Raw genomic sequence first — 27,185 nt, forward strand, 5'->3', positions numbered from 1 at the left:
AGTTTTGAGTGAAAGTGGGATATCTTCAGTCTTCTATTTCTAGTCTTCACAGTCAGAGGAATTATTTTGTATAATATATTTGTAATTATATAGTATAATTTTCTTTTTATAATTGTTAGTTGAAGAAAAATTAAGGTTACTAATAAAATTTATAAGATTTATTCCACTAATGAGGCAAAATATCTTGTTAATGTATAACCATTTTATGAAGTAATTTATATTTATGACAATTTGGTTTACTAGGTAAGATAAGACTAAAAAAGTGATGTGAAACAAGATTTTATAATTAGGATTATACTATACTACTTTGATTTAGCAACTAAAAATAGCGAATTACAATTTTACCATGGTGTTTGATTTTATGGGATTTGAAGTTGGAATAAAAAAACCAATAAGTTATAAATATTATGACACTATATTTTTATATTTAATTAAAAATGTATTATTTTTTGAATTATTTTAACATATTTCATAAAAATTTACATATCTTAAACTCTATAACTTGACGAGAACTAAATGGTGCATAAATGGTGAAGAATTGCCCTCTCATTTACTTATCAATCTCCATTTTACTAATCCTCATACGTGCGAAATTTATCTGGTATTCAAAATCAAAAATAATAAATTTGTTAATAATGTATATGTCACTTGAATAAATTTATTATTCTCCATGATTATAAACTTCGATAAATTTTAGGATTTATTTAAAGTTATTTCTCAAAAATCAACTTACGTTTCTTCTAATCAAACATCTCATAATATTGGTTGTACGTTTCTCTTACTTGATAAACTTAGTAGTCTCTCTTAACTTTCACTAAGAAATTAACTATTTTTCGGGAACTCTAGCTTATGCATGTTTCTATGATTTGAAAAAAAAAAAAAAAGATGAGATTCATAGTTAAATTGGATAATATTCACATTTTACAACCAGTCAATAAAGTTCGCACCAACATGATTTATGCATTATATGCTTTTAAACATATTTAAAGGCACTTTTATTTACAATATTAGTTTATAAAAAATGTTTATAGAGATGTTCATACTTAAATAACACAAAATTACTCTACATCTATAATTGATTTTCTATCACCTTACTAAGAATCTAAAGTTTAAAATTAATTCATAAAAGATGTGCAATACAAGAAAATATCAAGAAAGATTAGGTATATTTTCTTAATACGCTAGTTTCTTATAATAAGTATTTAATTATTTGCCGCGATTCACAATAACAAAAACACACAAATGTACTATTTATATAATCTCTTTATTAATTGTTTAACTAATTTTTTTTTAAAATTTTTTTAACCTGTAAACAATTAATTGAGTTACATATAGATCATGAGGTTATAAAGAAGTTTATGCCAAATGTATTATTTGTCTCTAATTTATTTATAATAATTAATAATATTATATATTTAAATATTAATAAAATCTTTTTTTTTTAATGGAAGCGATATGTTAAAAATTCTATTAAAATTTATATATTTTATAATTGTCATTATGATTTGAATATTAATGTTATGTACTATATTATCAGTATATTTTCTAATGTATTAGGTTTCTAGATTAGTAGTTATGTCTAACATTACTTTATTATCATAATGTAATATTATAATTTTTAGATGACAGATTCTAAAAATATCTAAAAAGTAACCTAATTTAGGGAAGTTAAAAACATATTGTTTATCACTGTGTTTTTGTAACGACCCCGAAAATTCAAAAGGAAATACATATAATAATTTATATGCGGAAGTGAAATAAGAGATTAAGGTTAACATCCCTTACACAATAACTTAAAAATACTAAACAATATCACAGAATAAGTTCTCTAAAAGAAATACGAGAAATGAGAAAAATAAAAGAAACTATAAAACATTTAACATCTACTTGCCGTCTTCTTGTGGATCGGGCTCGGGAACCAGGTCCTCCTGATCTGAAATGGTTAAATAAGGAATGAGCTATACTAGGCCAGTAAGGACATCACACTATATCACCGTCACAGAAGTAAAAGTTAATAGAAAACCAAAAACAACCAATGGAGCACAAATTTTAAAGCAATACATTTATTTAAAATAAAATCATTTACCATTTTCTTTACCCTCGAAGAACCTGTGAAAACAACTTATAAGCACAACAACATCATACAAATCACAATTTCATGTATAATCAGTAACATAAAACACATTATAAATCCGTATTCATTAACAATAACTGACTATCACCGTTTCTCGTTTTTACCAGTTTACTAGTATCCATGGGGATCCATAGGGGTCCCCGCTACACGTGAACTATTCTCCTTAACAATCTTAATTCTAGGACTGTTTCCATACCCCGTTCGGTATGAACACCAAAACAATAAACCTCAATACCTCGTTCGGTATGAGGGTGAAGCGGACTGTTCCCATACCCCGTTCGGTATGAGCACCAAATGACCAAATCTCCATACCCCGTCCGGTATGAGACAACGTTCACGGTAGGGTTCCCTATGAACCTAGTCCGTCCACCATCTCCCAAGATATCTAGTGAGGCTGTCATCTTATCCATTCATCAAATCACATCCCATTCCTATTTGTCATTAGTCTCCGTTACCAATTTAAACATAAATACATAAACAAGCAACGTGTATCCAACAAAGCAAGCATATCTTAGATTCCCAAAATCAAACAGTAGTGAAGTAAGCAGTGATACATGCATTTAAAACCATATAATAGATAAACCAAGTACCATAATATATTTAAACTATAAAATAAATCAAACAGGAATCGATAGAGAATAATGTCCGGTTCGGGCTCCATTAGCAACCGTAATTAATTATGTATATCTATTTAATTTGTACAGAATATAATATTATCATTTATTCAAACTTAAATTCCATGATAGGAAATAGGTGAGGGGTCCTTACTTGATTCGACATCGAAAACTAGATCGTTACTGCGCCTATGGGCGGTCCCTGGGTTCCTTGAATTTTTTTTCGGGAACTGAAACACGCTTACGGTACCTACACATGTCCCAAATAACCCAAAAATCAGACCCAGGCCCTACTTGGCCAATTTTGGAATTCCAGAACGGTGGCTTCGCCGTGCTTCGGCGACGGTGCCGCCGCCCTTGGCGGCAATCCACCTCGGGTTGGCTGTTTTCGGCCATTTTCGGCTGAATTAAGCCAAACTTGCATCAGTTCCTGTGAGAAAACACACTTAGCGCCCTTGGTGGACCGAAAAAATATAAAAACTAAAACTTATCGACAGTGGGGCTCTCCGGTGCGGCGACTCCTCCGGCTCACGTTACAGTTAAGTGTTTTGTTCCGGTCAACCTGTAGAGGAGAAAACGATGATCACAACGGTAAAAAATCACATCGAACAGGAATCGGAAAGGGCCTCATCGGAGGTGAAAATTGAAATACCCCGCGGCACCACCGCTGAGCTTCGGCGGCGTTTCCCGGCCAATTGGTCGGTGCTTTCCCTCCGATCTAGCCATAGGTGAGTTTAGAATCAAATTCTGAGTAAAGGGTTTAATTTTTACCTCGTTTGGCGGTCAAAAGTTGCTCTGGTGCGGCGGCAGGTGGCGGCGGTCGGTTCCCCGGCGGCTGGGCTGTCTTATCCGGCGAGAGGCTCTGACGGCTAGGGTTAGGGTTTGGGTGCGGATGAGGTTATTTATACCAATCCGCTTTTGATCTGAGCCGTCCATCACTTTTAATCTGTATCTTCTGATCGCGATTAAATAGGAAGTGAATCTGGACCGTTCATCGCGATTCAATCTGAGCCGTTCGTACGCGATTCAATCTTGGTCGTCTGTGCGCGATGCAATTTGGGCCGTCCGTGCACGTTTTTGATCTGGGCCATCCGTGCACGCGGGAACGGATTTCAGCAGTTCGATCGCGCGCACGCGAATCGCCCACGTGGCTCCCTCCCGCATTAGTGTCGCTGCCACCTGGCACGTCCTGGTTGGTCGGGGCTACTAACTGGGCAGCTGATGTGGCACAACTTTTTAAAATTACGTTTTGACCCCTAATTTCTGATTTTTCTTTCAAAAATACTCCCATAACCCAAATTTTCACCCCTATTCTCCAAAATTATTTTTAATTAAATGCCTAAATAATTTTTACCCCCTTTTTATTATTGTTATTATTATTATTTCCATTAAAATAAATTAAATTAAATTAAATTCAATTTAAAATTACATAAATAATAATTATATTCATACAATAATAATTAATAAAAAAAAGAAAAGGTTGGGTGTTACAACTCTCCCCCCTTAAAAGAAATTTTGTCCTTCAAATTTGCCTCTTACTCTTGATCGAACAGCTGGGAGTACCGGGCTCTAAAATCTGATTCTAGCTCCCATGTGGCCTCCTTTGGTGTGTGGTTCTGCCATACGACCTTTACAAATAATATTTTTCGGTTGCGGAGTAATCTGCTCTTTTGATCCGTAATGCAGACTGATACTTCATCGTAGGATAAGTCCTCCTGGAGTGGGAGAGGTTCGTGGGCCAAGACATGAGAAAGGTCTAGGTTGTACTTGCATAGCATGGACACATGAAAAACATTGTGGATCTTGGAAAGATCTGGAGGCAGTGCTAGTCTGTAGGCGGCGGTACCAATCATGTCCAAGACTTCAAATGGTCCAATAAATCGGGAGTTCAGTTTTTCCCTCCTGTCGAACCTACTAATTTCCTTGAAAGGAGTAACCTTAAGGAACACCCGGTCGCCTTTCTCAAACGTTAAATCTCTCATTCAGGTGTCCGCATAACTGTTCTGACTGCTCTGAGCCGTCTGAATGTTCCTCCTGATCTTAATTATCTTGGATGTAGTCTCCTTTACCAGCTTCGGGCCGAATAATTTTCTATCGCCCTCTTTTTCCCAATAAATTGGGAATCTGCATGGGCTCCCATATAACGCCTCATACAGAGCTATGCAAATGCTCGCTTGGTAGCTGTTGTTGTAGGCAAACTCTATCAGGGGCAAATGGTCGTCCCAATGGCCCCCAGAGTCAAGGACACAAACTCGGAGCATATCCTTAAGTGTACAGATTGTCATTTCTGATTGTCCATCAGTTTGAGGGTGGAAGATAGTACTAAGGGACAGCTTTGTTCCCATGGCTTGCTGAAAGCTACTCTAAAATCGAGAAGTGAACCTAGGGTCCCTATCGGACACCACTGTCACTGGAACTCCATGCAATATGACTATTTCTCGGATATATATTATTGCCAACTTGTTCAAGGGATCAGTCATCCTGATAGCTAAGAAATGGGAAGACTTGGTAAGCCAGTCAACAACTACTCAGATGACGTCATGTCCTGAGCGTACCTTAGGTAACCCTGTCACGAAGTCCATGGTGATATGTTCCCACTTCCACTCTGGGATCGGTAAAGGCTGAAGTAACCTGCCTAGGCGCTGATGCTCTGGCTTGACCTGCTGACATTAAGCATTTAGACACAAAGTTAGCTATGTCTCTTTTTATCCCATTCCACCAAAACTGAGGTCGCATGCTTTGGTACATTTTAGTGCTTCCGGGATGCATGACAAACTTTTAGCTATGGGCTTCTATCATGATGTCTCTTTTTAACTCACTGTCACCTGAAACACACACCTTGTCCTGAAATTGGAGTAACCCATCGGCGGAGACTCGAAATTCTGAGCTAACTCCCTGTTCAGCATTGTTATTAAGGGCTACTAGAGCGGGATCAGCTTACTGAGTTTCCCTTATTCTTTGGATTAACTTAGGCTGGACAGTCAGGGCCCAAACATGTGATTCTCCTCAAGTTCTGCAGTCGAACCTGTTGTGTGGCCCCAATTTACCTGCATTCTGAGACCATCAAATGGGTAAAGATACCTGCACTTTTTCTACTGAGTGCATCGGCTACCACGTTGCCCTTATCCGGATAGTACAAGATATCACAATCATAGTCCTTAAGAAGTTCTATTCACCTTCTCTGACGCATGTTGAGATCCTTCAGAGTGAATATATGTTTCAAACTCTTGTGATCGGTATAGATCTAAAAGGTCTCTCCATATAAATAATTGCGCCAAGTCTTCAAAGCATGTATAATTGCAGCAAGCTCTAAGTCATGGGTGGGATAATTTTTTTCGTGACTCTTTAACTGTCTGGACCCATAGGTTATTATCTTCCCATACTGCATTAGAACATAACCCAAGCCTAGATAGGAGGCATCACTGTAAACTGTATATCCCCCTGATCCACTCGGTAAGGCCATCACAGGTGTAGTAGTCAGCCGCTTCTTTAGTTCTAAAAAACTTCTTTCACAGTCCTCATTCCACTTAAACTTGACATTCTTCTTTGTGAGTCGGGTTAGGGAAGCCACTAGATTAGAAAATCCTTCAACGAACCTGCAGTAATATCCCGCCATTCCCAAAAAACTACGGATTTCTTTAACTGATGTCAATTTTTCCTAGCCGAGCACCGCTTCAACCTTTTCAGGATTCACTGATACTCCATCATTTGATATGATGTGTCCCAAGAAGGTGGTCTGCTCAAGCCAGAATCCACACTTACTCAACTTTGCATACAACTTCTTTCTTATGAGAACCTATAAAACTTGAGCTAGATGGTGAGCATGTTCCTCTCTGCTTTTTGAGTAGATCAGGATGTCATCGATGAACATGATAACAAATTGATATAAGAATTGTCTGAAGAACCTGTTCATCAGATCTATGAAGACGGTTGGGGCGTTGGTTAGCCCAAATGGCATGACCAGGAACTCATAGTGTCCGTACCTGGTTCAAAAAGTCATCTTAGGGATGTCTTCTGTCCTTATTTTCACCTGATGGTAACCTGATCGCAGGTCTATTTTGGAGAAGACCTGCGCACCTTGCAACTGATCGAAGAGGTCATCAATCCTGGGAATGGGATACTTATTCTTAATTGTGATCCTGTTCAATCCTCTGTAATCAATACATAGTCTTAACGTTCCATCTTCATTCCTAACAAAAGTGACTCCAACTCCCCAAGGGGACACATTATATTTGATAAAACCACTGTCTTGCAATTCAATGATTTGTTTCCTCAGCTCCTCCATCTCAACGCGGCTCATACGGTAAGGAGTAATCGAAATAGGCTGGGTGCCTGACTGTAGATCTATGGTGAACTCGACTTCCCTGTCCACTGGCAGTCTGGGTAGTTCATCTGGAAACACATCTGGAAAGTCTCGGACTACCAGAATCTCTTGGATACAATTCTCTTTTTCGGGTTTTCCTAGTTAGAGAAAATAGCAAGGTTAAGATACTCGATAAATAAGAAAACTTACCATCAAGGAATAAGTACTAAATGATTTTATTAATTTGTAAATGGCTCCTCATTAGGAGGATTGAATACAACCTTCTTGCTAAAGCAATCTACGGTGGCGTGATATACCGCTAGCCAATTCATCCCTAAAATTACATCAAAATCTCCCGTGTCTAATTCTATTAGGTCTACACTCAGTTTTCTATTTACTATCTCCACGGCATAAGCCCTGTAGACAACTTCTCCCAATAGTGTTACACTCCCAACAGTAGACACAAATAACATTGAATCAAGTTTATCAGGTAATACATAAAATTTGGATGCAAAAACAGGTGAAACAAATGAATGCGATGCACCAGTGTCAATCAAAACATGAGCAAGATGGTTACAGATAGTGTACAAACCCTGTACCACGTCCGGGTCGACTTCAGTATCCTACTGGGTGAGGTTGTAAGCTCTGCCCTAGATAGGAGGTCTTCCCTGATTTTGGTTCATTGGGCACTCTCTCGCATAGTGTTGGACACTACCACATATTCGATAGGTGTTGTTGAGGTGCTAGCATGGTCGGTCCCCATGATCCCTGCCGCAATGCTAATAAATCTTACAACGTCTTGCTACTGGAGCCTGAGGGGGAGCCTGGATCACCGGTCTGGGCCTCTTGTTCTGTTGGACAAGCACAATAGTGCTGGTCTGCGGGGTGGAGCTGAGAGTCTGTGGTTCTTTGCGACTGAGGGAGGGTGTGGAGGCTCCTCTCTACTAACTGTGCATTGGCCAGAACGGTCGAGTAAGTCCCGAGCTCCAGTACAAACAAATGCTGCTTGATCTCTGGACGGAGGCCCCACTGGAACCTTCTAGCCTTCCTGCCCTCATTCATCAACGTCTCAGGGGAGTATCGACCTAATTTCAGGAACTTATGAGCATATTCTGACACCGTCATGTTCCCTTGGACCAACTGGACAAACTCCATCTCCTTCAGATGTCTGATGTACTCTAGGAGGTACTCTTCATGAAAGGCTTCTAGGAATTGTTCCAGTAACTGGAACAAATAGGGTGGTCTGCTTTAGTTTCCACCAGCGGTCTGCTTCTCCCACCAACACGTAGGTAGCAAAGGTGACCCTCTGCTCGGGAGTCACCCATAGGGTCTTGAAGGCCTTCACCGTCTCCGGCAACCAGCACTAGGCATCTTCAAAAGAGGATTCCCCTGCAAAAGTAGATGGGTTCAGTCTTCTGTACCTCTCTATATAGCCTGGGTCAATCATGGAAGGAGCTGGGTCCCGTGGAAGAGGGACTGGGCCAGGTTGAGGATAGACTAGGGGGTCCTGTGGTGGTATTTGCTGATATGGTGGGGGCAATGGATTATACTGTGGCGGTGCCGGGCAGTACTGTGGCTGGGGCACCAGATTATACTGTGGTGGTGGCACTGGGTGGTACTGTGGAGGAGCAGTCTCATACCGGGGTGGCTCGGGATCCTCTCGCTGTAGTGGTGGCTCAACCTATGGCAGTGGGGGAGGGTCAGGTAGCTCCCTTCTCTCCTCTCGACCCTGCTAGGCAGCAATAAGTCTCTCCAGCATCTCAAATATCTTATCAACGTCTTCCTGAAGCGAACCATCACGGGCTGCTCGGTTTAGTGAGGTCTTCCTCTTCTTATCTCTTTGTACCTGCATTTCACAAGAAAGGGCTAAGTAATGATTCATTGGTTTGGTGTTTCTCTAAGTATTATTGTGTAAGGGATGAGTCCGAGGAACGCGGCTCTGATACCAATTGTAACGACCCCAGAAATTCAAAAGGAAATACATATAATAATTTAGATGCGAAAGTGAAATAAGAGATTAAGATTAACATCCCTTACATAATAACTTAAAAGTACTAAACAATATCACAAAATAAGTTCTCTAAAAGAAATACGAAAAATGAGAAAAATAAAAGAAACTATAAAGCATCGAGCATCTACTCGCCGTCTTCTTGTGGATCGGGCTCGGGAACTAGGTCTTCCTGATCTAAAATGGTTAAATAAGGAATGAGTTACACTAGTCCAGTAAGGACATCACACTATATCACCGTCACAGAAGTAAAGGTTGGTAGAAAACCGAAAATAACCAATGGAGTACAAATTTTAAAACAATACATTTATTTGAAATAAAACCATATACCCTTTTCCTTACTCTTGGAGAACCTGTGAAAACAACCTATAAGGACAATAACATCATACAAATCACAATTTCATGTATAATCAGTAATATAAAATACATCATAAATCCGTATTCATTAACAATAACTTATTATCACCATTTCTCATTTTCACCAGCCTACTAGTATCCATGGGGATCCATAGGGGTCCCCGCTACACGTGAACCATTCTCCTTAACAATCTTAATTTCAGGACCGTCTCCATACCCCGTCTGGTATGAGCGCCAAAATAATAAACCTCAATACCCCATTCGGTATGAAAGTGAAACAAGCCGTCCCCATACCTCGTCCGGTTTGAGCACCAAATGACCAAGTCTCTATACTCCGACCGGTATGAGACAACGTTCACGGTAGGGTTCCCTATGAACCCAGTCCGTCCACCATCTTCTAGGATATCTAGTGAGGCTGTCATCTTATCCATTGATCAAATCACATCCCATTTCTATTTGTCATTAGTCTCCGTTACCAACTCAAACATAAATACATAAACAAGCAACGTGCATCCAACAAAGGAAGCAAGCATATCTTAGATTCTTAAAATCAAACAGTAGTGAAGTAAGCAGTGATACATGCATTTAAAACTATAGAATAGATAAACCAGGTACCATTATGCATTTAAACTGTAAAATAAATCAAACAGGAATCGACAGAGAATAATGTCCGGTTCGAACTCCATTAGCAACGGTAATTAATTATGCATATCTATTTAATTTGTACAGAATACAGTATTATCATTTATTCAAACTTCAATTCCATGATAAGAAATAAGGTGAATGGTCCTTACTTGATTCGACGCCGAAAACTAGATCGTTACTGCACCTATGGGCGGTCCTTGGGTTTTCTGAATTTTTTCTCAGAAATTGAAACGCGCTTACGGTACCTACACATGTTCCAAATAACCTAAAAATCAGACTCAGGGCCTATTCAGCCAATTTCGGAATTTCGGCACGGTGGCTCCGCCGTGCTCTAGTGACAGCGCCGCTGTGGGCGGTGGCGATCCGCCTCGAATTGGCTGTTTTCGGCAGAATTCAGCCAAACTTATATCGGTTCCTGTGATAAAACACACTTAAGACCCTTGGTGGAACAAAAAACGTAGAAAATCGAAACTCACTGGCAGTGGGGCTCTCCGGTACAATAGCTCCTCTGACTTACGTTGCGGTTGGGTGTTTTGCTCCGGTCAACCTGTAGAAGAGGAAACGGTGATAACAACGGTGAAAAAATCACATCGAACGGGAATCGGGAAGGGGCTCATCGGAGGCAAAAATTGAAACACCCTGCGGCGGCGCTGCTGAGCTTCGGCGACGTTTCTCGGCCAATTGGCTGGTGCTTTTGCTCCGATCTGGCCATAGGTTGGTTTAGAATAAAATTCTGAGCGAAGGGTAGAATTTTTACCTCGTTTGGCTGCTGAAAATTACTCCGGTGCGGCGGTGGGTTGCGGCAGTCGGCTCCCCAGCAGCTGGGTTGTCTTCTCCGGCGAGGGGCTCTGGCGGCTAGGGTTAGGGTTTGGGTGCGAATGAGGTTATTTATACCCATCCGTTTTTTATATGAGCCGTCCATCGCTTTTAATCTGTACCGTCCGATCGCGATTAAATAGGGAGTGAATATGGACCGTTCATCGCGATTCAATCTGGGCCGTCCGTGCGCGATGTAATCTGGGTCGTCTGTGCATATTTTTGATCTGGGTCGTTTGTGCGCGCGGGAACAAATCTCAGCCGTTCGATCACGGGCACGCGGATCGCCCACGTGGCTCCCTCCCGCGTGGCCTCCCGCGTCAGTGTCTCTGCCACTTGGCACGTCCTGGTTGGCCGGAGCTGCTGACCGGGCGGCTAACGTGGCACAACTTTTCTAAATTATGTTTTGACTCATCGGTTTGATTTTTTTTCAAAAATAATCACAGAACCCAAATTTTCATCCATTTTTCCGAAATTGTTTTCAATTAAATCTTTAAATAATTTTTACCTCTTATTATTATTATTATTATTTCCATTAAATTAAATTAAATTCAATTTAAAATTACATAAATAATAATTATATTCATACAATAATAATTAATAAAAAGAAAAAAGGAAAGGTTGGGTGTTATAGTTTTACTTCCTCGAATGACTTGAAAACAGTCTGTTGTTTCTTTTACTTTTAAGACACCAAAGAATCTTCAAGAAGTACATAATATCTTGTGATGGATCTCCTTGTATCAAAGCATCCTACCCAGTCACTATCAGTTTAAACATTTAACTTTAAATCAGAGATCAGAGAAATTTGAGTAAAACAAACATTGGCCCGAGTTTCCCTTTACGTATCTCAAAACCTTGTTGCAGCATTCAAGTGATGGCTTTTAGGACTCTCCATAAATTGACTAAAACACTTGTGATGAATATGCCAAATCTGGTCTAATCAGTATAAGGTACATGAACTTCCCAATCATCCTTTTATACATTATCGGATTCTTACTTAGCTCTCCTGCATCCTTGGACAATTTGCCACCTAGTATGTACACCTGCATCTTCCAATAAATCTAATGTATGCTTTCTTTGACAAATATACATCCCATCCTTGAACCTGACAACCTCAATCCCGAAAAATATTTCAATAACAAAATTGATTTTCCTTCTATCTTGATAGTTCTGGCTCTCTGTGTTTGGACGTAATTAATCAGTCTTGGAGTCCAATGTTTGTTAAGTATCAGTAATCCTTACAACTTATTAACTTTAATGGCATAGGGTACTTTCATTTTATTAAACATCTGGTCAGTTCTACACATGCCTTTATTTCAATTGTTTCGTCTCTAATCATAATATACCTATTTGATCTTTTCATGGTTTTCTTCTTATCTCAGATATGCATTGCCGATCTGTTCATGTTCTTCAAATTTACAGAGGGATTTTTCTAAAGACAAAATTATTATTTTTTTGCTTATAGATCTTTTAAATATTTTTGAAGTTTCCCTTCTGCAACTCCTGCTCCATCCAAATCCTTCAGACCCACTTAGTGGTGATGCTGCTTCATTGATGATGAAAGACGGAAAGTAGTATGATCAGAAAGTGGGAGGTAAAAGTTAATATATAATCCATTTTCTCTAGGTTTCTCTTACGAGAGCTGAATGTTTGAGAATTAATTTTATCTTTCTGCCTTCAATTAGTGGACAAGTGTTAGGGCAAACAAGAACTTTTAGAAGTCGTGTAGTTTGCATAAATTACTTTTTGTTACCCCTCACCTCACTAAGTTCGTTATGTAAAATTTTGAAAGAAAAAAAGAAAAAGCAAAAATTGACAATGTGTGAAAGAGCTAGCATATTGATACATATATGACTGATTATGGATGCCATCGTTACTCCATTTGTGATTACATCACTCACTTATGGGCGCCTGCCTATCCATGGTCTTTCTCCTATAAAACCTTAAAAATCTTCCAGTCCTACTCTTTGGCCTTTCCGTTCCAAGTATATGCGTGATATTCCGCAACCTGCGGCTGACAGGATAGATATACAATTCTATAGTTATATTGTATTTCTCTTGCAAGACACATGGATTCTTATCTACAACTTCTACACGCCAGTTTTAGAACAAACCCTTGTTCCAACTTATATTACCAATTCAGTATACAAAAGAGAAAGGCGTGGTTGAAGAAGCCAACATATCCTAATCCACAATGTATAATGATATAATGTAGTAACTTCAGATGTGCCCAATCTTGCTGGGGCAGAAGTGAGATAAGCTGCATAAAGAATCTACAGAAGAAAAAGACATAACATAGAACATCCATCAATTATTTTATAAACTAATTATCGATTCATCTTCAATCATTTTCAGAATCAAGTTTGAATATCAATCTAATGTGTTTGCCTAAGTCCAGTAGAACCCCTAAAATCTGTGATGTTTTACAAGCAAAAACCGAACCAAATACTAACAGTACAACTAAGATATAACTTAACACACATGAACATATTAAAGGGGCTCATCATGGACGTTAATATGGAGTTTTAACTTTTTAGATTAGGAAGCCCCTTCATGCATCATCAAGGGTCTGCATGTCCAGCAATATCATCATCACTTGATCCACTTTCTTCATCAGTAATATCCTCCTCACTCTCTTCGGCTGTTGAGTTTGTGATATTCTCCTTCTTTGCATACCGATCACAGTACTCTGTTTTTCATAAAATAAGGGTGAAAAATCCCATGTTATCATTCTCGACAGTGATATAACTCTTTCAAAGCATGAAAACAGTACTCTGATATTCCTATTAGGCTTAAAAAACAGAGTCCCAAATAAACAAGAATTTCATTGCAACTAGAATGGCAAGAATTCAATTCCAGTTATAACTTGTTTTAACTCACTTTATCAACATTATTATCGGGAGACATTTTACTCCAAGTACTTAGGGTGGATTAGAACATGCAATGGACATTAGACATTCGAGCAGGGTGGGCGAATAAGCAAGGACCACAATTCAACCACTCTGTCCATCTCCAGGGACTTGAGTGGCTAGAGTTCCCAAAGTTCTTGTTGTCCCTTGACACTTTTCCAGCAATTGAAGGCAGAAAGATAAACCTAATTCTTAAACTTTCAGCTCTCACAAGAAAAACCTATAGAAAATGGATTATATATTTACTTTTACCTCTCACTTTCTGATCATACTGCTTTCTATCCTTCATCATCAGTGAAGCAGCATCACCATTAAGTGGGTCTGAAGGATTTGGATAAAGCAGGAGTTGCGGAAGGAAAACTTCAAAAATATTTAAAAGATCTGTAGGCAACAAAATAATAAATATTTTTTTAAAAAAAATCCCACTGTAGATTCGAAGAACAAGAACAGGTAAGAAACCCATAAAAAGATCAAATAGGGATATTATGATCAGGGACGAAACAACTGAAATAAAGGCATGTGTAGAACTGAGCAGATGTCTAATAAAAGGAAAGTAGCCCATGCCATTAAAGCTTTTACTAAGCCGTAAGGATTACTGATACTTACCAAACATTGGACTCCAAGACTGATTGATTACGTCCAAACACACAGAGCCAGAACTATCAAGATAGAAGGAAAATTAACTTGTGTTATTGAAAATTTTTGGACAACTATCAAGACGGCTAGAGTTGAAGCTGATACAGAAATTGAATGAATAAACCATCCAACAATTTCTTTATAACCAATAGGCACAAGTTCATGGGCAACAACCACACTACTGACGAGAGTTCCCACAGAAACAAGATTCTGAAAAAGAAATAGAAGACACTCACAGCTCATCGACATTTGGATGAAATATCTTATTCACAAAACCAATAGAAGGCGACTTGTAAGGATAAGCATCAGGAAGCTCAACACGAATTTTCCATACTCCTCCTTCATAAAGGCCTGTAAGGACACTTATATAACAGGTATTTAAACAAATAATAGTAATTCAAACAGCCAACTGAATTACTAAAGGAGTACAGGGATGTCATACCCATTAGAGCAAGAAGAAAAGAAAACAAGTAGTACATTTGGATACTCCCCCAAACTACATTCGGTGTAAATTTTTTGATTGAAACCTCACATTTTTTGGGGAAAACTGAAACATCCTGGATTAAATATTTGATTATTCAGATTAAGTACTGGCATATATGCCATATAATCCTAATGGAAATTTTAAATCTTCCAAATCCGTACATTACAATTGAGAAAAATCATCAACCTCCAGATAGTGCTATATATGGAATAAAATCAAAAAAGAAGAAACATACTTTCTTTTGGTCCATGGAATTCCACATTAAATTCATTCAGTCCATCATTAATTGTTTCAACACTGTAGTCACTCATCATCCTGGATAAGATTGCAAGAATAAATCATACTATTGTACAAAACAAAGAGGCAATATCATGATTTATGCAAAATAATGTCGAGTACAGTGAATCAATCGGAGAAGTTAAGCTGAGATTTTGGTATAATTGGAATGTAAGACTATGCCAAACCATCTACAAATCGAAAGGTGAGACCAGGCAATAAATTTGTAAAGAATATCCACTAAAAGATTACTGATACTAAAATCAAAAAATAAGCTGGAGTCATCACAGACATCATAAACCAAAAGAAACAGAAACGATACCTGGAAGTGCTAACAGAAATTTCAAAATTATAAAGATGTAGTAGATAGAGATTACATAGAAGATGATATGCTGTACAGAGATAACTATACTAAATTGAAACAACATATTTTCAGCACCTTCGATGGCATTCTGGTGTTTCAACTTTTTTTGGTGGCCCTAATTGGCAGTAATAGAGTTTAACCCCCCGAGCTTAAATCGTATTCTGAGGCAGTTGTGCCATTTGCGCTCGTAGCTCTTGGCTATAGATATACAACTTAACAAGTATACAACTCCCATAATTGGCAAAGAAACCTTAACATGGCATGATCCATCAAGACTCAACAGGAACATGAAATAGGAAAATACTATGGCATAATTTGACACTCTAAAGACAACTCAAACCGTAAAGTTGTTCCCCAATTATACTTAAATGCACTTTCTTGAATTTATTTTGACAATTTGGCACTGGGATAAGAATACCTTCTACTTGTCACCATCTTACCCAATCATGTAAGCATGTGATTTATGAGTAATGTATAACTAAATGTAACTATCTGGTCAATATAAAAGCTCCATTTCCAATAATTATTCTTCTGGTACAACCTCTCAAGAAATTGTAAACTAATTCAAACTAACAACGACTAGTTTTCCCAAACACTCTTCTTACTTGGTGAGAAGTGAGACACCTGCCTGACCATTTTACCCCCTTTCTATTTGTTCACCTCAAAATTAAAGCATTTAGGCATTCCTAATACAATCATCAAAAGGACATGACGCAACTTGATATTTTTTTTTCTTTTTTGTGAGAAAAGGGGATAAGATATAAAACAATTTCTATGGAGATTTAAATAACCAGAAAACTTACAGCTTCATGACATCCATCTCTCTCCTCTTGCTTGGAGAAGACATTTTATAGAAATTCTTATAAAAAATTCCAGATCCTGTGGTAAATCCAAGAATGAAATTAAATTGTTAATCTAGGTGAGCTACAGAAAGAATTTTGTTCCAGTTATGCTTACTGATGCCAAAAATTAAAATACCACATCGTTGAAGATAAATAATTCAACAAAGAAGCAACACATACACACCCACTATTGATGGATGCTTAGAATATGTAATGATAAGATTAAAACGCCACAATACCAAAACCTCATATGTTATTTAATTCCCAAATAGAATCTGGGAGAAACACGACGGTCAATGCAAGGAAAAGGTCAACATGCAAAGTTATCGAAGTATAACCAAATAAATTGTTCCATTCAGGGCATGTGTGTAATGGGTTGCCTCATAAAAAAATTTTAAAAAAAGGAACCAAAACTGTAAGGTTACACTAAGATGAAAACTCTAGAAGTGCAAAAAATTTAAAAACCATAGTAACAAACGGATTTCTCTAAATTTGGTACTCCACATTCCCAAGAGACATTTTTCACCAAGGCAGCAATAACTGCTGACAGGTGAAACTTCTATTACTGAAAAGAAATTAAAAAGTTCTTCTTATATATAAAAGCTAGATTGAAGATCACCATTTCCTTAATTTTGGTCATTCTTATCAATAAAAGCCGGCAGGAAGTGGCACTTAATTATGGAAAATTTTTCAAAGTTCTACTTAAACCAAACAGTTGTCAAAAGAAGAAAGAAAATGATCATATCATGAGGTCAGTAGGAAATACAAATAACCGACAGAAATGTAATAAGATACAACCTAATATCATCCTCAAAGATCTCTATAGCAATTAAAAGGAAATGACAGCATCATCATTGCTCCAGATAAAATTCTTAGGACCCCAAATTGGACTATTTACTTTATCTTTGTAATTAACATTCCAAAGACTGAAAGAAAGAGACCTCTTAGTTGGTCTAATTTTTTCGTTCCCTCCTGGGTGGTAAGGTCATAACTTTGCTATTTATTAGACAAAGAAAATTTGTTTCAAGATATTCCTTAGTCACCTCAGCTGCTAATATAATCTTCTGCTTGTTCAAATTTACACAGAACACAATGTAAGCCCGTTAAACGTTAATATAAATCACTCGAAGAAATTAATAAACCAATGTGTCAATATGTACATAGTCAATCTGGAAAGTTCATAGCTTTAAAGACACCTCTAATCAGCAGTACACCAATCTAAGTCATGACCCAGAACAATATCTAAGATTCTCCCTGTTTTTGGAAACTGTAAGAACAACCACATTATATGACAAAATAGTTCTCTAGTTTGACTTGAGGCAACTGCAGTTATACTTAAGTGATTTAGCTATCTAAACTCTGACTAGCATAGGCAGAAAGCTGAAGTTGGAAGTTTAGATTCTTGTATTACAGCTTCTTAAAAATTGATCCGACAGACCTCAACCACGAAAGAGACGGAACTAATTTAATGGACCTCAACAATTTAGAATGATACCACTACTCCATATTTTCTTGTTGTTGTATCTACTAGGATACAGCTATGCTCTGCAAGTAACAGGTTTACATTTAGGATACCACTGATCAATTGGAAGTAGACACCAAACGCCTTAACTTATTGAAATTTTGCTATGATTTCATCAAATGCACCTAAAATCACAGTCAGAAATCTCCTTATTAACATCTCAGCCCTTAAGAAAGCATATTGCGACTTCAAAATTTTAACCGAAAAGGGAATGCAAGTTTGCCTGATCCCAGTGCAGGCATCCATCGCCAACAATAATTACCATTGACCAGACAAAGGAAGACGCAGAAAATGTATAAATCTTTTTCCCATCAACCATTGATCCTAGATAAGTCCAAAAAATCCAAAGTTCATCTTCCCTGGTTCCCATCGTTTCGTGAAGCCCAAGAAGCATTCTTTACAGAAACATACAACTAGAGACACAAACACAAGTAAACAATACATAATCTTCGTTGCGCCACATCACCAGTTGTGCAATGACTAAAAGCTTATAACAAAAACGTAACTAATTCAAGATCCAACGAGAGGAGAAACAACCAAACAAAAAGAAACAGCCAACGGCAAAAGGTTTGATCCTCCGTTTGATTGACGATAAAGGAGAAGTAAAAGAAGAGAAAAACAGAGAAAGAAAACACGGTACCTTACAATTTCGAGTGAATTTTCGGAGAATATTTGAATAACTCTATCGACGGTCGGTGCTCGAGTGGTTGATCGGAGAATCCCGGGAACCAAACAGAAAATCAGCAGGAAGAGAGAGGAATAGGAAGGAAGTGGAAGAGAAGGAGAAATGAAATATATACAGGAGAGGGAGAGTGAATTTCGATATTTTATGAAAAGCACGTGTTGGTATATAATTATGATTACGTGGCATGTTTGCTTAATTTAATTACCAGTGATTTTGTGTGTTAATTATTATTTAAATGTGCGTGTTAAGAATTTAATTGCCGAAAGTAAACGGTCTTTAATTATAAACATTATTTCTTCCCTTTTTCCTTGTTAAAAAATTAGAGTCATATTTTTTATTTTTATATATCTTTGTTAAAAAAAATAATATTATTAATAAGAGTATATATTTTATTAAAAATATTATATCATAAACTGTGAATTTTTCAAAAAATATAAAAAGATTATAATAGTAAATATTTCCTCCTTTTTGTTTTTATTTTTTGAGAATCCTCTTTTTTCTTTAGATTAAATATACGTATTTTTCAAATGTAAAAATTAAATATCTATATATATATATATATATATATATATATCAGAAAGATAGTTTGTTATCATATATATCTTTTATCATGCAAGAATAAAATATATAAATAAATTGTTCTTATCAAGATTTTAATTCATAAAATATATTAAAATTTATAAAGGCAAATATAAAATTATATCAAGATACTAACCCCAAATTACTTACCCAAATACTAAAGAATACTCTCTTCTAATCCCATCATTTACATCTCTCTTTTATTGGTTTCTTAAAATTGTCTTAAAGATATTAAAATTGATTCTTTTAAATTAATAAACTCATTTCACAGTTCGACCTTCTCTCTCCCTCTTTCTCTTCTCCATCTTCATAAACTAAACGATTAAACAAACTAAGAAATTCAATTTCTTGAGTGAGATTTTTTTTATTGTTAATTTTATAACAAAAATTACGATTAGTTAAAAAAAAATTGGAAAAAGGAGGCTAAATGTGTAATACACTAAATTAATTTTTAACATAATTTAAGATTTAATTATAAATATAATTTCTTAATTTCTCAATTTTTTTTAATTTTAATTTAGAGTAAAAATGAAATAAAATTAATGAAGAATTAAACTGAAAATAATTTTAGAAAAAATAGATAAAAATTTAGGTTCTGTAAGTATTTTTGAAAGAAAAATCGAAAATCGGATGTCAAAATACAATTTAGAGAAATTTCGTCACGTAGGATGCCCGGTCAGTAGCTCCGACGAATAAGGACACGCTACGTGGCAACGGACACTGACGCGGTGCCACGCGGACGCTTTGCGTGCTCGCGATCGAACGACTCATATCCATTCCCCCGCGCACGAACGGCCCAGATGCGTTCCCTACCTAAACGCGATCGGACGGTCTATATTAGATCGTGATGAACACTGCAGATTGGGTCGCAATGAACGATCCAGATTCATTTCTTATTTAATCGCGATCGGACGGTGTAGATCAAACGCGGTGGATGGTCCAGATCAAAAGCGGACGGATATAAATAACTCCCATCCACACCAAACCCTAACCCAAGTCACCAGACCCCCTCGTTGGAGAAGAAGACCCATCTGCCGGGAAAGAGACCGTCGCCACCTACCGCCGCGCTGGAGCCCTTTTCGACCGCCAAAAGAGGTAAAAAAATTTTCCTTTGCTCAGAATTTAATTTTAAACACACCCAAAGCTAAATCAAAGCAAAAAGACCGACCGATTGGCTGAAAAATATGGGCAAAGCTCGGCAGCGCCGCCGTAGGGAATTTCACAAAATGCCTCTGATGAGACCTTTCTCTATTCTCATTATGCGTAATTTTTCCACCGTTGTAATCACTTTTACCTTCTCTACAGGTTGACCGAAGCAAAACACCCGATTGCAACGTGAGCCAGAGGAGCCGCCGCACCGGAGAGCCCCGCCGCTGGTGAGTTTTGATTTTTTGTATTTTTCGGCCAACCGAGACCTCTTAACATGTTTTCTCGCAGGGATTGATGCGAAATCGGCCAAATGCAGCTGAAAACGACCGAAAATAGCTGACCCAAAGTGAACCGCCACACGGGCAGCGGCGCCGTCGCCCGAGCACAACGGAGCCGCCGTGCCAGAATCCCAAATTGGCCAAAATGGGCCCTTAGACTGATTTAGGATTTTTTTGGAACATTTGTAGGTACTTATAACACATTTTGATTCCCAAAAAAAATTCAAGGAAGTTGGGGACCGCTAGTTGGCATAGTCAACAGTTTAGCCTTTCGACCTTCAAATTGAGTAAGAATCCCTCATCCTATTCTTTATTGTAGAATTGAAGTCTAATTTATAATAAATACGATATTTTGTATAATTTAGAAAATGTTCATGATTAATTACGGATTGTTAATGGAGGCAAAATCGGAAACTATTTTTTATTGATTTCTATTGCTTGTTTTTACAGTTTAAATGCATGACAGTGCCTTATTAATTTATTTTATAGCTTTGAATGCATGTATTGTTGTTTTATGTGTTTACGGTTGAATTGAAAAAATGGAGGTTAAAGGTCAACGGAAAACTTATGTGATTAAGTGACTGGATGAAACGGCAGCCTTACTGGACATCCTGGGAGATGGTAGATGGACTGGGTACACAGAGAACCCTACCATGAACGTGTCTCATACCGGACGAGGTATGGAGACTTGGTAACTTAGCACTCATACTGGACGGGGTATGGGGACGACCTACTTCACCCTAATATCGGATGGGGTATTGAGGTTTAGTAATTTGGCACTCATACCAGACAAGGTATGGAGACGACTCGTAATTGAGAATGTCAAAGAAAAAGGTTCACACGTAGTGGGGACACCCCTAGGAACCCTTATGGATACCAGCAGTCTAGTGGAGAACGGGACAATTGTGGTTTGATGATTTGAATATGAAAGTATAATGTGTTATGTTGCCAATTATATACGGAATCATGATATATATAATGTTATTGTTTTCTATAGGTTGTTTTCTATAAATCTTACTGCGGTAAGTAGACGGTAAATAGTTTTATTGTTGATAAATGAATTTGCTTAATTTAATGCTCCATTAGTTTTCTTTTTGATTTTTCTACCAACTTTTATTTCTATGTCGGTGATATAGTGTGATATTCTTATTGGGCTAATGTAGCTCATCCCTTATTTAACCATTTCAGATCAAGAAGATCAGGATTCAGAGCCCAATCCGTAAGAGAGTTGCGAGTAGAATGCTAGTTTTCTTTATTTTTCGTTTATTTCTATAACACCCGAATAAAAATAAAAATTTTATTTATTTATTTTTATTTTTATTTATTTATTTAATTTAATTTAATAAAAATAAAAATAATAATAATGATAAAATTGGGTAAAAATATTATTTGGATTTAATTGAAATTGATTTTGAGAAAAAGGGGTGAAAATTTGGATTCTGGGGGTATTTTTGAAAAGAAAATCGAAAACCGGGGGTCAAAACGTAATTTAGAAAAGTTGTGCCACGTCAGCACCACGTCAGCAGCCACGTCAGCGGCCCGGTCAGCAGCCCCGGCCAACCAGGACGCGCTGCGTGGCAAGGACACGCTGACCAGGGGACGGGCCACGGGGGCGATCCGCGTGCGTGGATCGGACAGCCCAGATCCGTTCCCGCGCGCACGGACGACCCAGATCAAATGTGCGCACGGACGGCCCAGATTCACGCGCACGGACGGTCCAGATTCAATCAGGCACGAACGGCCCAAATTGCATCGCGATGGACGGCCCAGATTTAATCCTAATTAAATCGCGATAGAACGGTTCAGATTTAATCTTGATGGACGGTTGAGATTAAAAGGCAAAGGGTATAAATACCCCCACCCACACCTGACCAAAGAAGCCCTAGCTGCTAGTGCTCGTCAGAGAAGAAGAACCAGACGCCGGAGGAGCCGGATGCCGCCACCCGCCGCCGCACCGGGGAAGTTTTCGACCGCCGATCGAGGTAATTTTTTCCCCCTTACTCATTTTTCAACGCTGAGTCCGCCTATGGCCAAACCGTAGCCAAACCACCGGCCAAACGGCCGAAAAACCCAGCCGAAATCCAGCGGTGCCACCGCATCCTTCCTCAGTTTTTGCCTCCGATGAGGCCCTTCCCGGCCTCCGTTTTATACAAATTTTATACCACTATGATCACCGTTCTTTTCTCTACAGATTGATCGGAGCCAAACATCAAAACGTGACTCACGCCGGAGGAGCCGCCGTACCCGAGAGCACCGCCGCTGGTAAGTTTTGGTTTTTCGTGATTTTTCAGCCCACCGAGGGCCCTAGGGTTGTCCTATCGCAGGGACCGATGCAAGCGTGGCCGAATTCGGCCAAAAACGGCCAACCCGAGGCGAATCGCCGATGCAAGCGACGGCGCCGTCGCCGGAGCACGGCGGAGCCGCTGTGCCGGAATTGCGATATTGGTCGAAAGGGGACCTAGGTCTAATTTGGGATTTTTTGGGACACGTGCAGGTACCAGTAGTGCGTTTCAGTTCCCCAAAAAAAATTTAGAGAAAATTAGAGACAGCCTGTAGGCGCACTGTAGAGCCGTATTCAGACCCTGAAACAAGTAAGGACCCCTCACCCTATTTCCTATCACGGTATTAAAGCTAAATAAATAATTAAACTGTACTGTGTGACTCTATAGATGTATAATTGATTAAGGTTGCCAATGGAGCTCGAGTCTGATACTGGGTTGGTCTGTTATTGTTTGATTTAATTTCCTGTATTAAATGCAGTATGATGTTTGATGTAATTATATTATGGTCTCGTATGCATGAATCATGGTTTCTTTATTATGGTCGGTATTATGCTTAACCCGATACTGTGTTGTCTTGTTTGGTGTCCATTACTGGTTTACACGTTGTGTGTGTTTGGATGATTGAAACCAAGAAAAAGGGCAAAAAGGTTATGTGAATTGATAAGTGGATAATGTGGACAGCCTAACTAGATATCCTGGGAGATGGTGGACGGACCGGGTCCGTAGGGAACCCTACCGGGAACGTGGTCTCTCATACCGGACGGGGTATGGGGACGACCTGTTTCACCCTCATACCGGACGGGGTATTGAGGTTCATGGTTTTGGCGCCCATACTGGACGGGGTATGGGGACGGCTCTAGAATTAGGTTATAAATGTTAAGGGTTCACGGGTAGCGGGACCCCTATGGATTCCCATGGATACTAGTAGGCTGGTAAATGAGGAAAATGTGTTGTTTGATAAATGAAATATAAAGGTGCGGTAAGTATTATGTTATACAATTCATATGATTTCATGATGATGATAATGTTATTGCTTTAATATATTATTTTAGGGATCTCACCGAGGTAAGTTGACAGTAAAGGATTTTATTATTGATAAAAGAATTTGTTATAAATTATGCTCTATTGGTCTTTTTGTGTTTTCTACCCACCTTTACTTCCGTGGCGGTGAGATAGTGTGATGTCTTTACTGGGCTGGTGTAGCTCATTCCTTATTTAACCATTTCAGATTAGGAAGACATTGTTCCAGAGTCCGTTCCGTAGGAAGACGGCGAAGGGGACGCCTAAAGACTCTGTAGTTATATTTATAGTTCTTATTTTCGAATATCTCTTTTAGTTAGTTTGTTCTTTTATATTTTGAGCACGTTTTTGGTTTTTGTGTAAGGGATGTTAATCAAAATTTTTATTACGCTTCCGCATTTGACATTTTTAATACACATATTTCATTCTAAATTTTTGGGGCCGTTACAGTTGGTATCAGAGCCGCGTTCCCTGGACCCATCCCTTACACAATAATTCTTAGAGAACTATTCACTGATAAACCGTTACTCAACCATTCCTTATGAAATGCAGGTGCAGAGAAATGAGGAGAGGAAGACCCCCACTAAACCGAGCGGTCCGGGATAATTCACTTCGGGAGGATGTAGATAGGCTATTTGAGATGATGGAAGGATTCATAGCTGCCCAACAAGGGCGAGAGGAGAGAAGGGAGTTACCCAACCCTCCACTACTGCAGGTTGAGCCTCCGCTACAGCAGGCTGATCCCGAGCCACCCCGGCACGAGCCTGCTCCTCCACAGTACCACCCGGCACCACTACCGCAATACAACCCGGTGCCCCAGCCACGGTACTACCTGACACCACCACAGCACGACCCAGTGCCCCCAGCATATCAGCAGGTGCCACCACAGGACCCCCCAGTCTATCCCCAGCCGGGTCCAGTCCCTCCTCCACAGGACTCCGCTCCTTCCTTGATAGACCCGGGCTACATAGAGAGGTACAGGAGACTGAACCCCTCCACCTTTGCAGGGGGATCCTCTTTTGAAGAGGCCGAGTACTGGCTGGCGGAGACTGAGAGAGCTTTCAGGATCTTGGGAGTAGTCCCTGAGCAGAGAGCTGCCCTTGCTTCCTTCATGCTGGTAGGGAAAGCAGGACGTTGGTGGGAGCTCAAGCAGGCCACCCTGCCTACACCAGTCACTTGGGAGCAGTTCCTAACGGCCTTCCATGCGGAGTATCTCCCTGAGCACATCCGAAACCTAAAGGAAAAGGAGTTTGTTCAACTAGTTCAGGGAAACATGACAGTATCAGAGTATGCTTGTAAGTTCCTCGAGCTGGGCCGATACTCCCCGGAGACATTGATGGATGAGGGCCGAAAGGCCAGGAGATTCCAGTCTGGTCTCCGCCTAGAGATCAGGCAACACTTGGTAGTATTGGAGCTCAAGACATATTCAGCAGTCCTAGCAAAGGCACAGATCGTGGAAAGAAGCTTCAGCACCCGTCTTCAGCTAGGAGGGAGTTCCTGACCCTCAGGTCTGTTCTGTAGGCCAGCATCCACGGCGCCTGCCCAACCAAATAAGAGGCCCAGACCAACCATCCAGGCCCCTCCTCAGGCTCCAAGAGCAGCACGTGGGAAGATCTGTCAACACTGTGGCAGATATCACGGGGACCGACCCTGCTACCGCCTTAACAACACTTCTCGCATTTGTGGCAGTGCCCAGCATTATGCCAGATAATGCCCGAGGAACCAGAATCAAGGGAGGCCTCTCATCCAGGGCAGAGCTTACAACCTTACCCAGCAGGATACCGACGCCGACCCGGATGTGGTACAGGGTATGTATACTATCTATGACCGTATTGCTCATGTTTTATTTGATACTGGTGCATCGCACTCTTTTGTTTCACATGCTTTTGCTTCTAAAATTAATGTATCACCTGATAAACTTGAATCACTGTTGTTTGTGTCTACTGCTGGGGGTGAAACACTACTAGGGGAAGCTATCTATAGGGCTTGTGCCGTGGAGATAACAAATAAGAAACTGAGTGTAGACCTGATAGAGTTAGACACGAGGGATTTTAATGTAATCTTATGAATGGATTGGCTAGCGGCGTATCACGCCACCATAGATTGCTTCAACAAAAAAGTTGTATTTAATCCTCCTAACGAGGAGCCATTTACAAATTAATAAAATTATTCAGTATGTATTCCTTGATGGCAAGTTTTCTTAACTTCTAGTGCCTTAATCTTGTTGTTTTCTCTGACTAGGCAAGCCCAAGAGGGAAATTTGTATTCAAGAGATTCCTGTAGTCCGAGACTTCCCAGATGTGTTTCCGAACGAACTACCCGGTCTGCTAGTGGACAGAGAAGTCGAGTTCACTATAGACCTACAGCCAGGTACCCAACCCATTTTGGTTGCTCCTTACCGCATGAGCGGCATTGAGATGGAAGAGCTGAGGAAACAGATCACTGAATTGCAAGACAATGGTTTTATTAGACACAGTGTGTCCCCTTGGGGTGCCGGAGTCACTTTTACAAGGAAAGGAGATGGAACGTTGAGACTGTGCATTGATTACAGAGGATTGAATAAGGTCACGATTAAAAACAAGTATCCCCTTCCCTGGATTGATGACCTCTTTGATCAGCTGCAGGGTGCACAAGTCTTCTCTAAAATAGATCTACGATCAGGTTACCACCAGGTGAAGATAAGAACAGAAGACATCCCCAAGACGGCCTTCCGAACCAGGTACGGACACTATGAGTTTCTGGTCATGCCATTTGGGCTAACCAATGCCCCAGCAATCTTTATGGATCTAATAAACAGGGTCTTCAAAGAGTTCTTGGATCAATTTATCATCGTGTTCATCGATGATATCTTAGTCTACTCAAAAAGCAGAGATGAACATGTTCACCATCTGGCCCAAGTTTTGCAGGTCCTTAGAAACAAGAGGTTATATACGAAGTTGAGTAAGTGTGGATTCTAGCTGGAGCAAACTGCCTTCCTAGGACACATCATACCGAAGGAAAGGGTGTCAGTGAATCCTGAAAAGGTTGAAGCAGTACTTGGTTGGGAGAAGCTGACATCAGTTAAGGAAATCCGTAGCTTCCTGGGAATGACAGGTTATTACCGCAGGTTCGTTGAAGGATTCTCCAGTCTAGCAGCTCCTCTAACCCGACTCACAAAGAAGAATGCCAAGTTTGAGTGGAATGAAGACTGCGAAAGAAATTTTTCAGAATTAAAGAAGCGACTGACCACTGCACCCGTGCTAGCCTTACCGAGTGGATCGAGAGGATATACAGTTTATAGTG

The 27,185-nt window shown here is 39.3% G+C and overlaps 1 protein-coding gene and 1 long non-coding RNA gene across 3 annotated transcripts; one reads left to right on the forward strand and one right to left on the reverse strand.

Annotated features, from left to right (window-relative positions):
* The first annotated feature begins 11,552 nt into the window (after positions 1-11,552).
* LOC148240124 (uncharacterized) lies at positions 11,553-12,561 on the forward strand. The gene is made up of 2 exons (XR_015816355.1): positions 11,553-11,827; positions 12,260-12,561. It is a non-coding gene; the product is annotated as an uncharacterized LOC148240124 (long non-coding RNA).
* A 607-nt stretch (positions 12,562-13,168) lies between these two features.
* LOC110809352 (ubiquitin-conjugating enzyme E2-23 kDa) lies at positions 13,169-18,709 on the reverse strand. 2 transcript variants are annotated; one of them, XM_088211476.1, is made up of 7 exons: positions 18,551-18,709; positions 16,350-16,425; positions 15,142-15,221; positions 14,659-14,773; positions 14,393-14,445; positions 14,039-14,167; positions 13,169-13,566 (listed from the first exon to the last, which is right to left on the reverse strand). In XM_088211476.1, the coding sequence occupies exons 2-7, from the start codon at positions 16,391-16,393 to the stop codon at positions 13,439-13,441; spliced, it is 549 nt and encodes a 182-aa protein (XP_088067602.1). In that variant the 5' UTR covers positions 16,394-16,425; positions 18,551-18,709; the 3' UTR covers positions 13,169-13,438. The 2 variants fall into 2 exon arrangements, with proteins under 2 accessions (XP_088067602.1, XP_088067603.1); XM_088211477.1 differs by having other exon boundaries at positions 18,556-18,708.
* Between the last annotated feature and the right edge of the window lie 8,476 nt (positions 18,710-27,185).

The sequence above is a fragment of the Carica papaya genome, chromosome 9, assembly GCF_054855325.1.
Source record: "Carica papaya isolate Zhongbai chromosome 9, ASM5485532v1, whole genome shotgun sequence".
Taxonomy (NCBI): Eukaryota; Viridiplantae; Streptophyta; class Magnoliopsida; order Brassicales; family Caricaceae; genus Carica; species Carica papaya.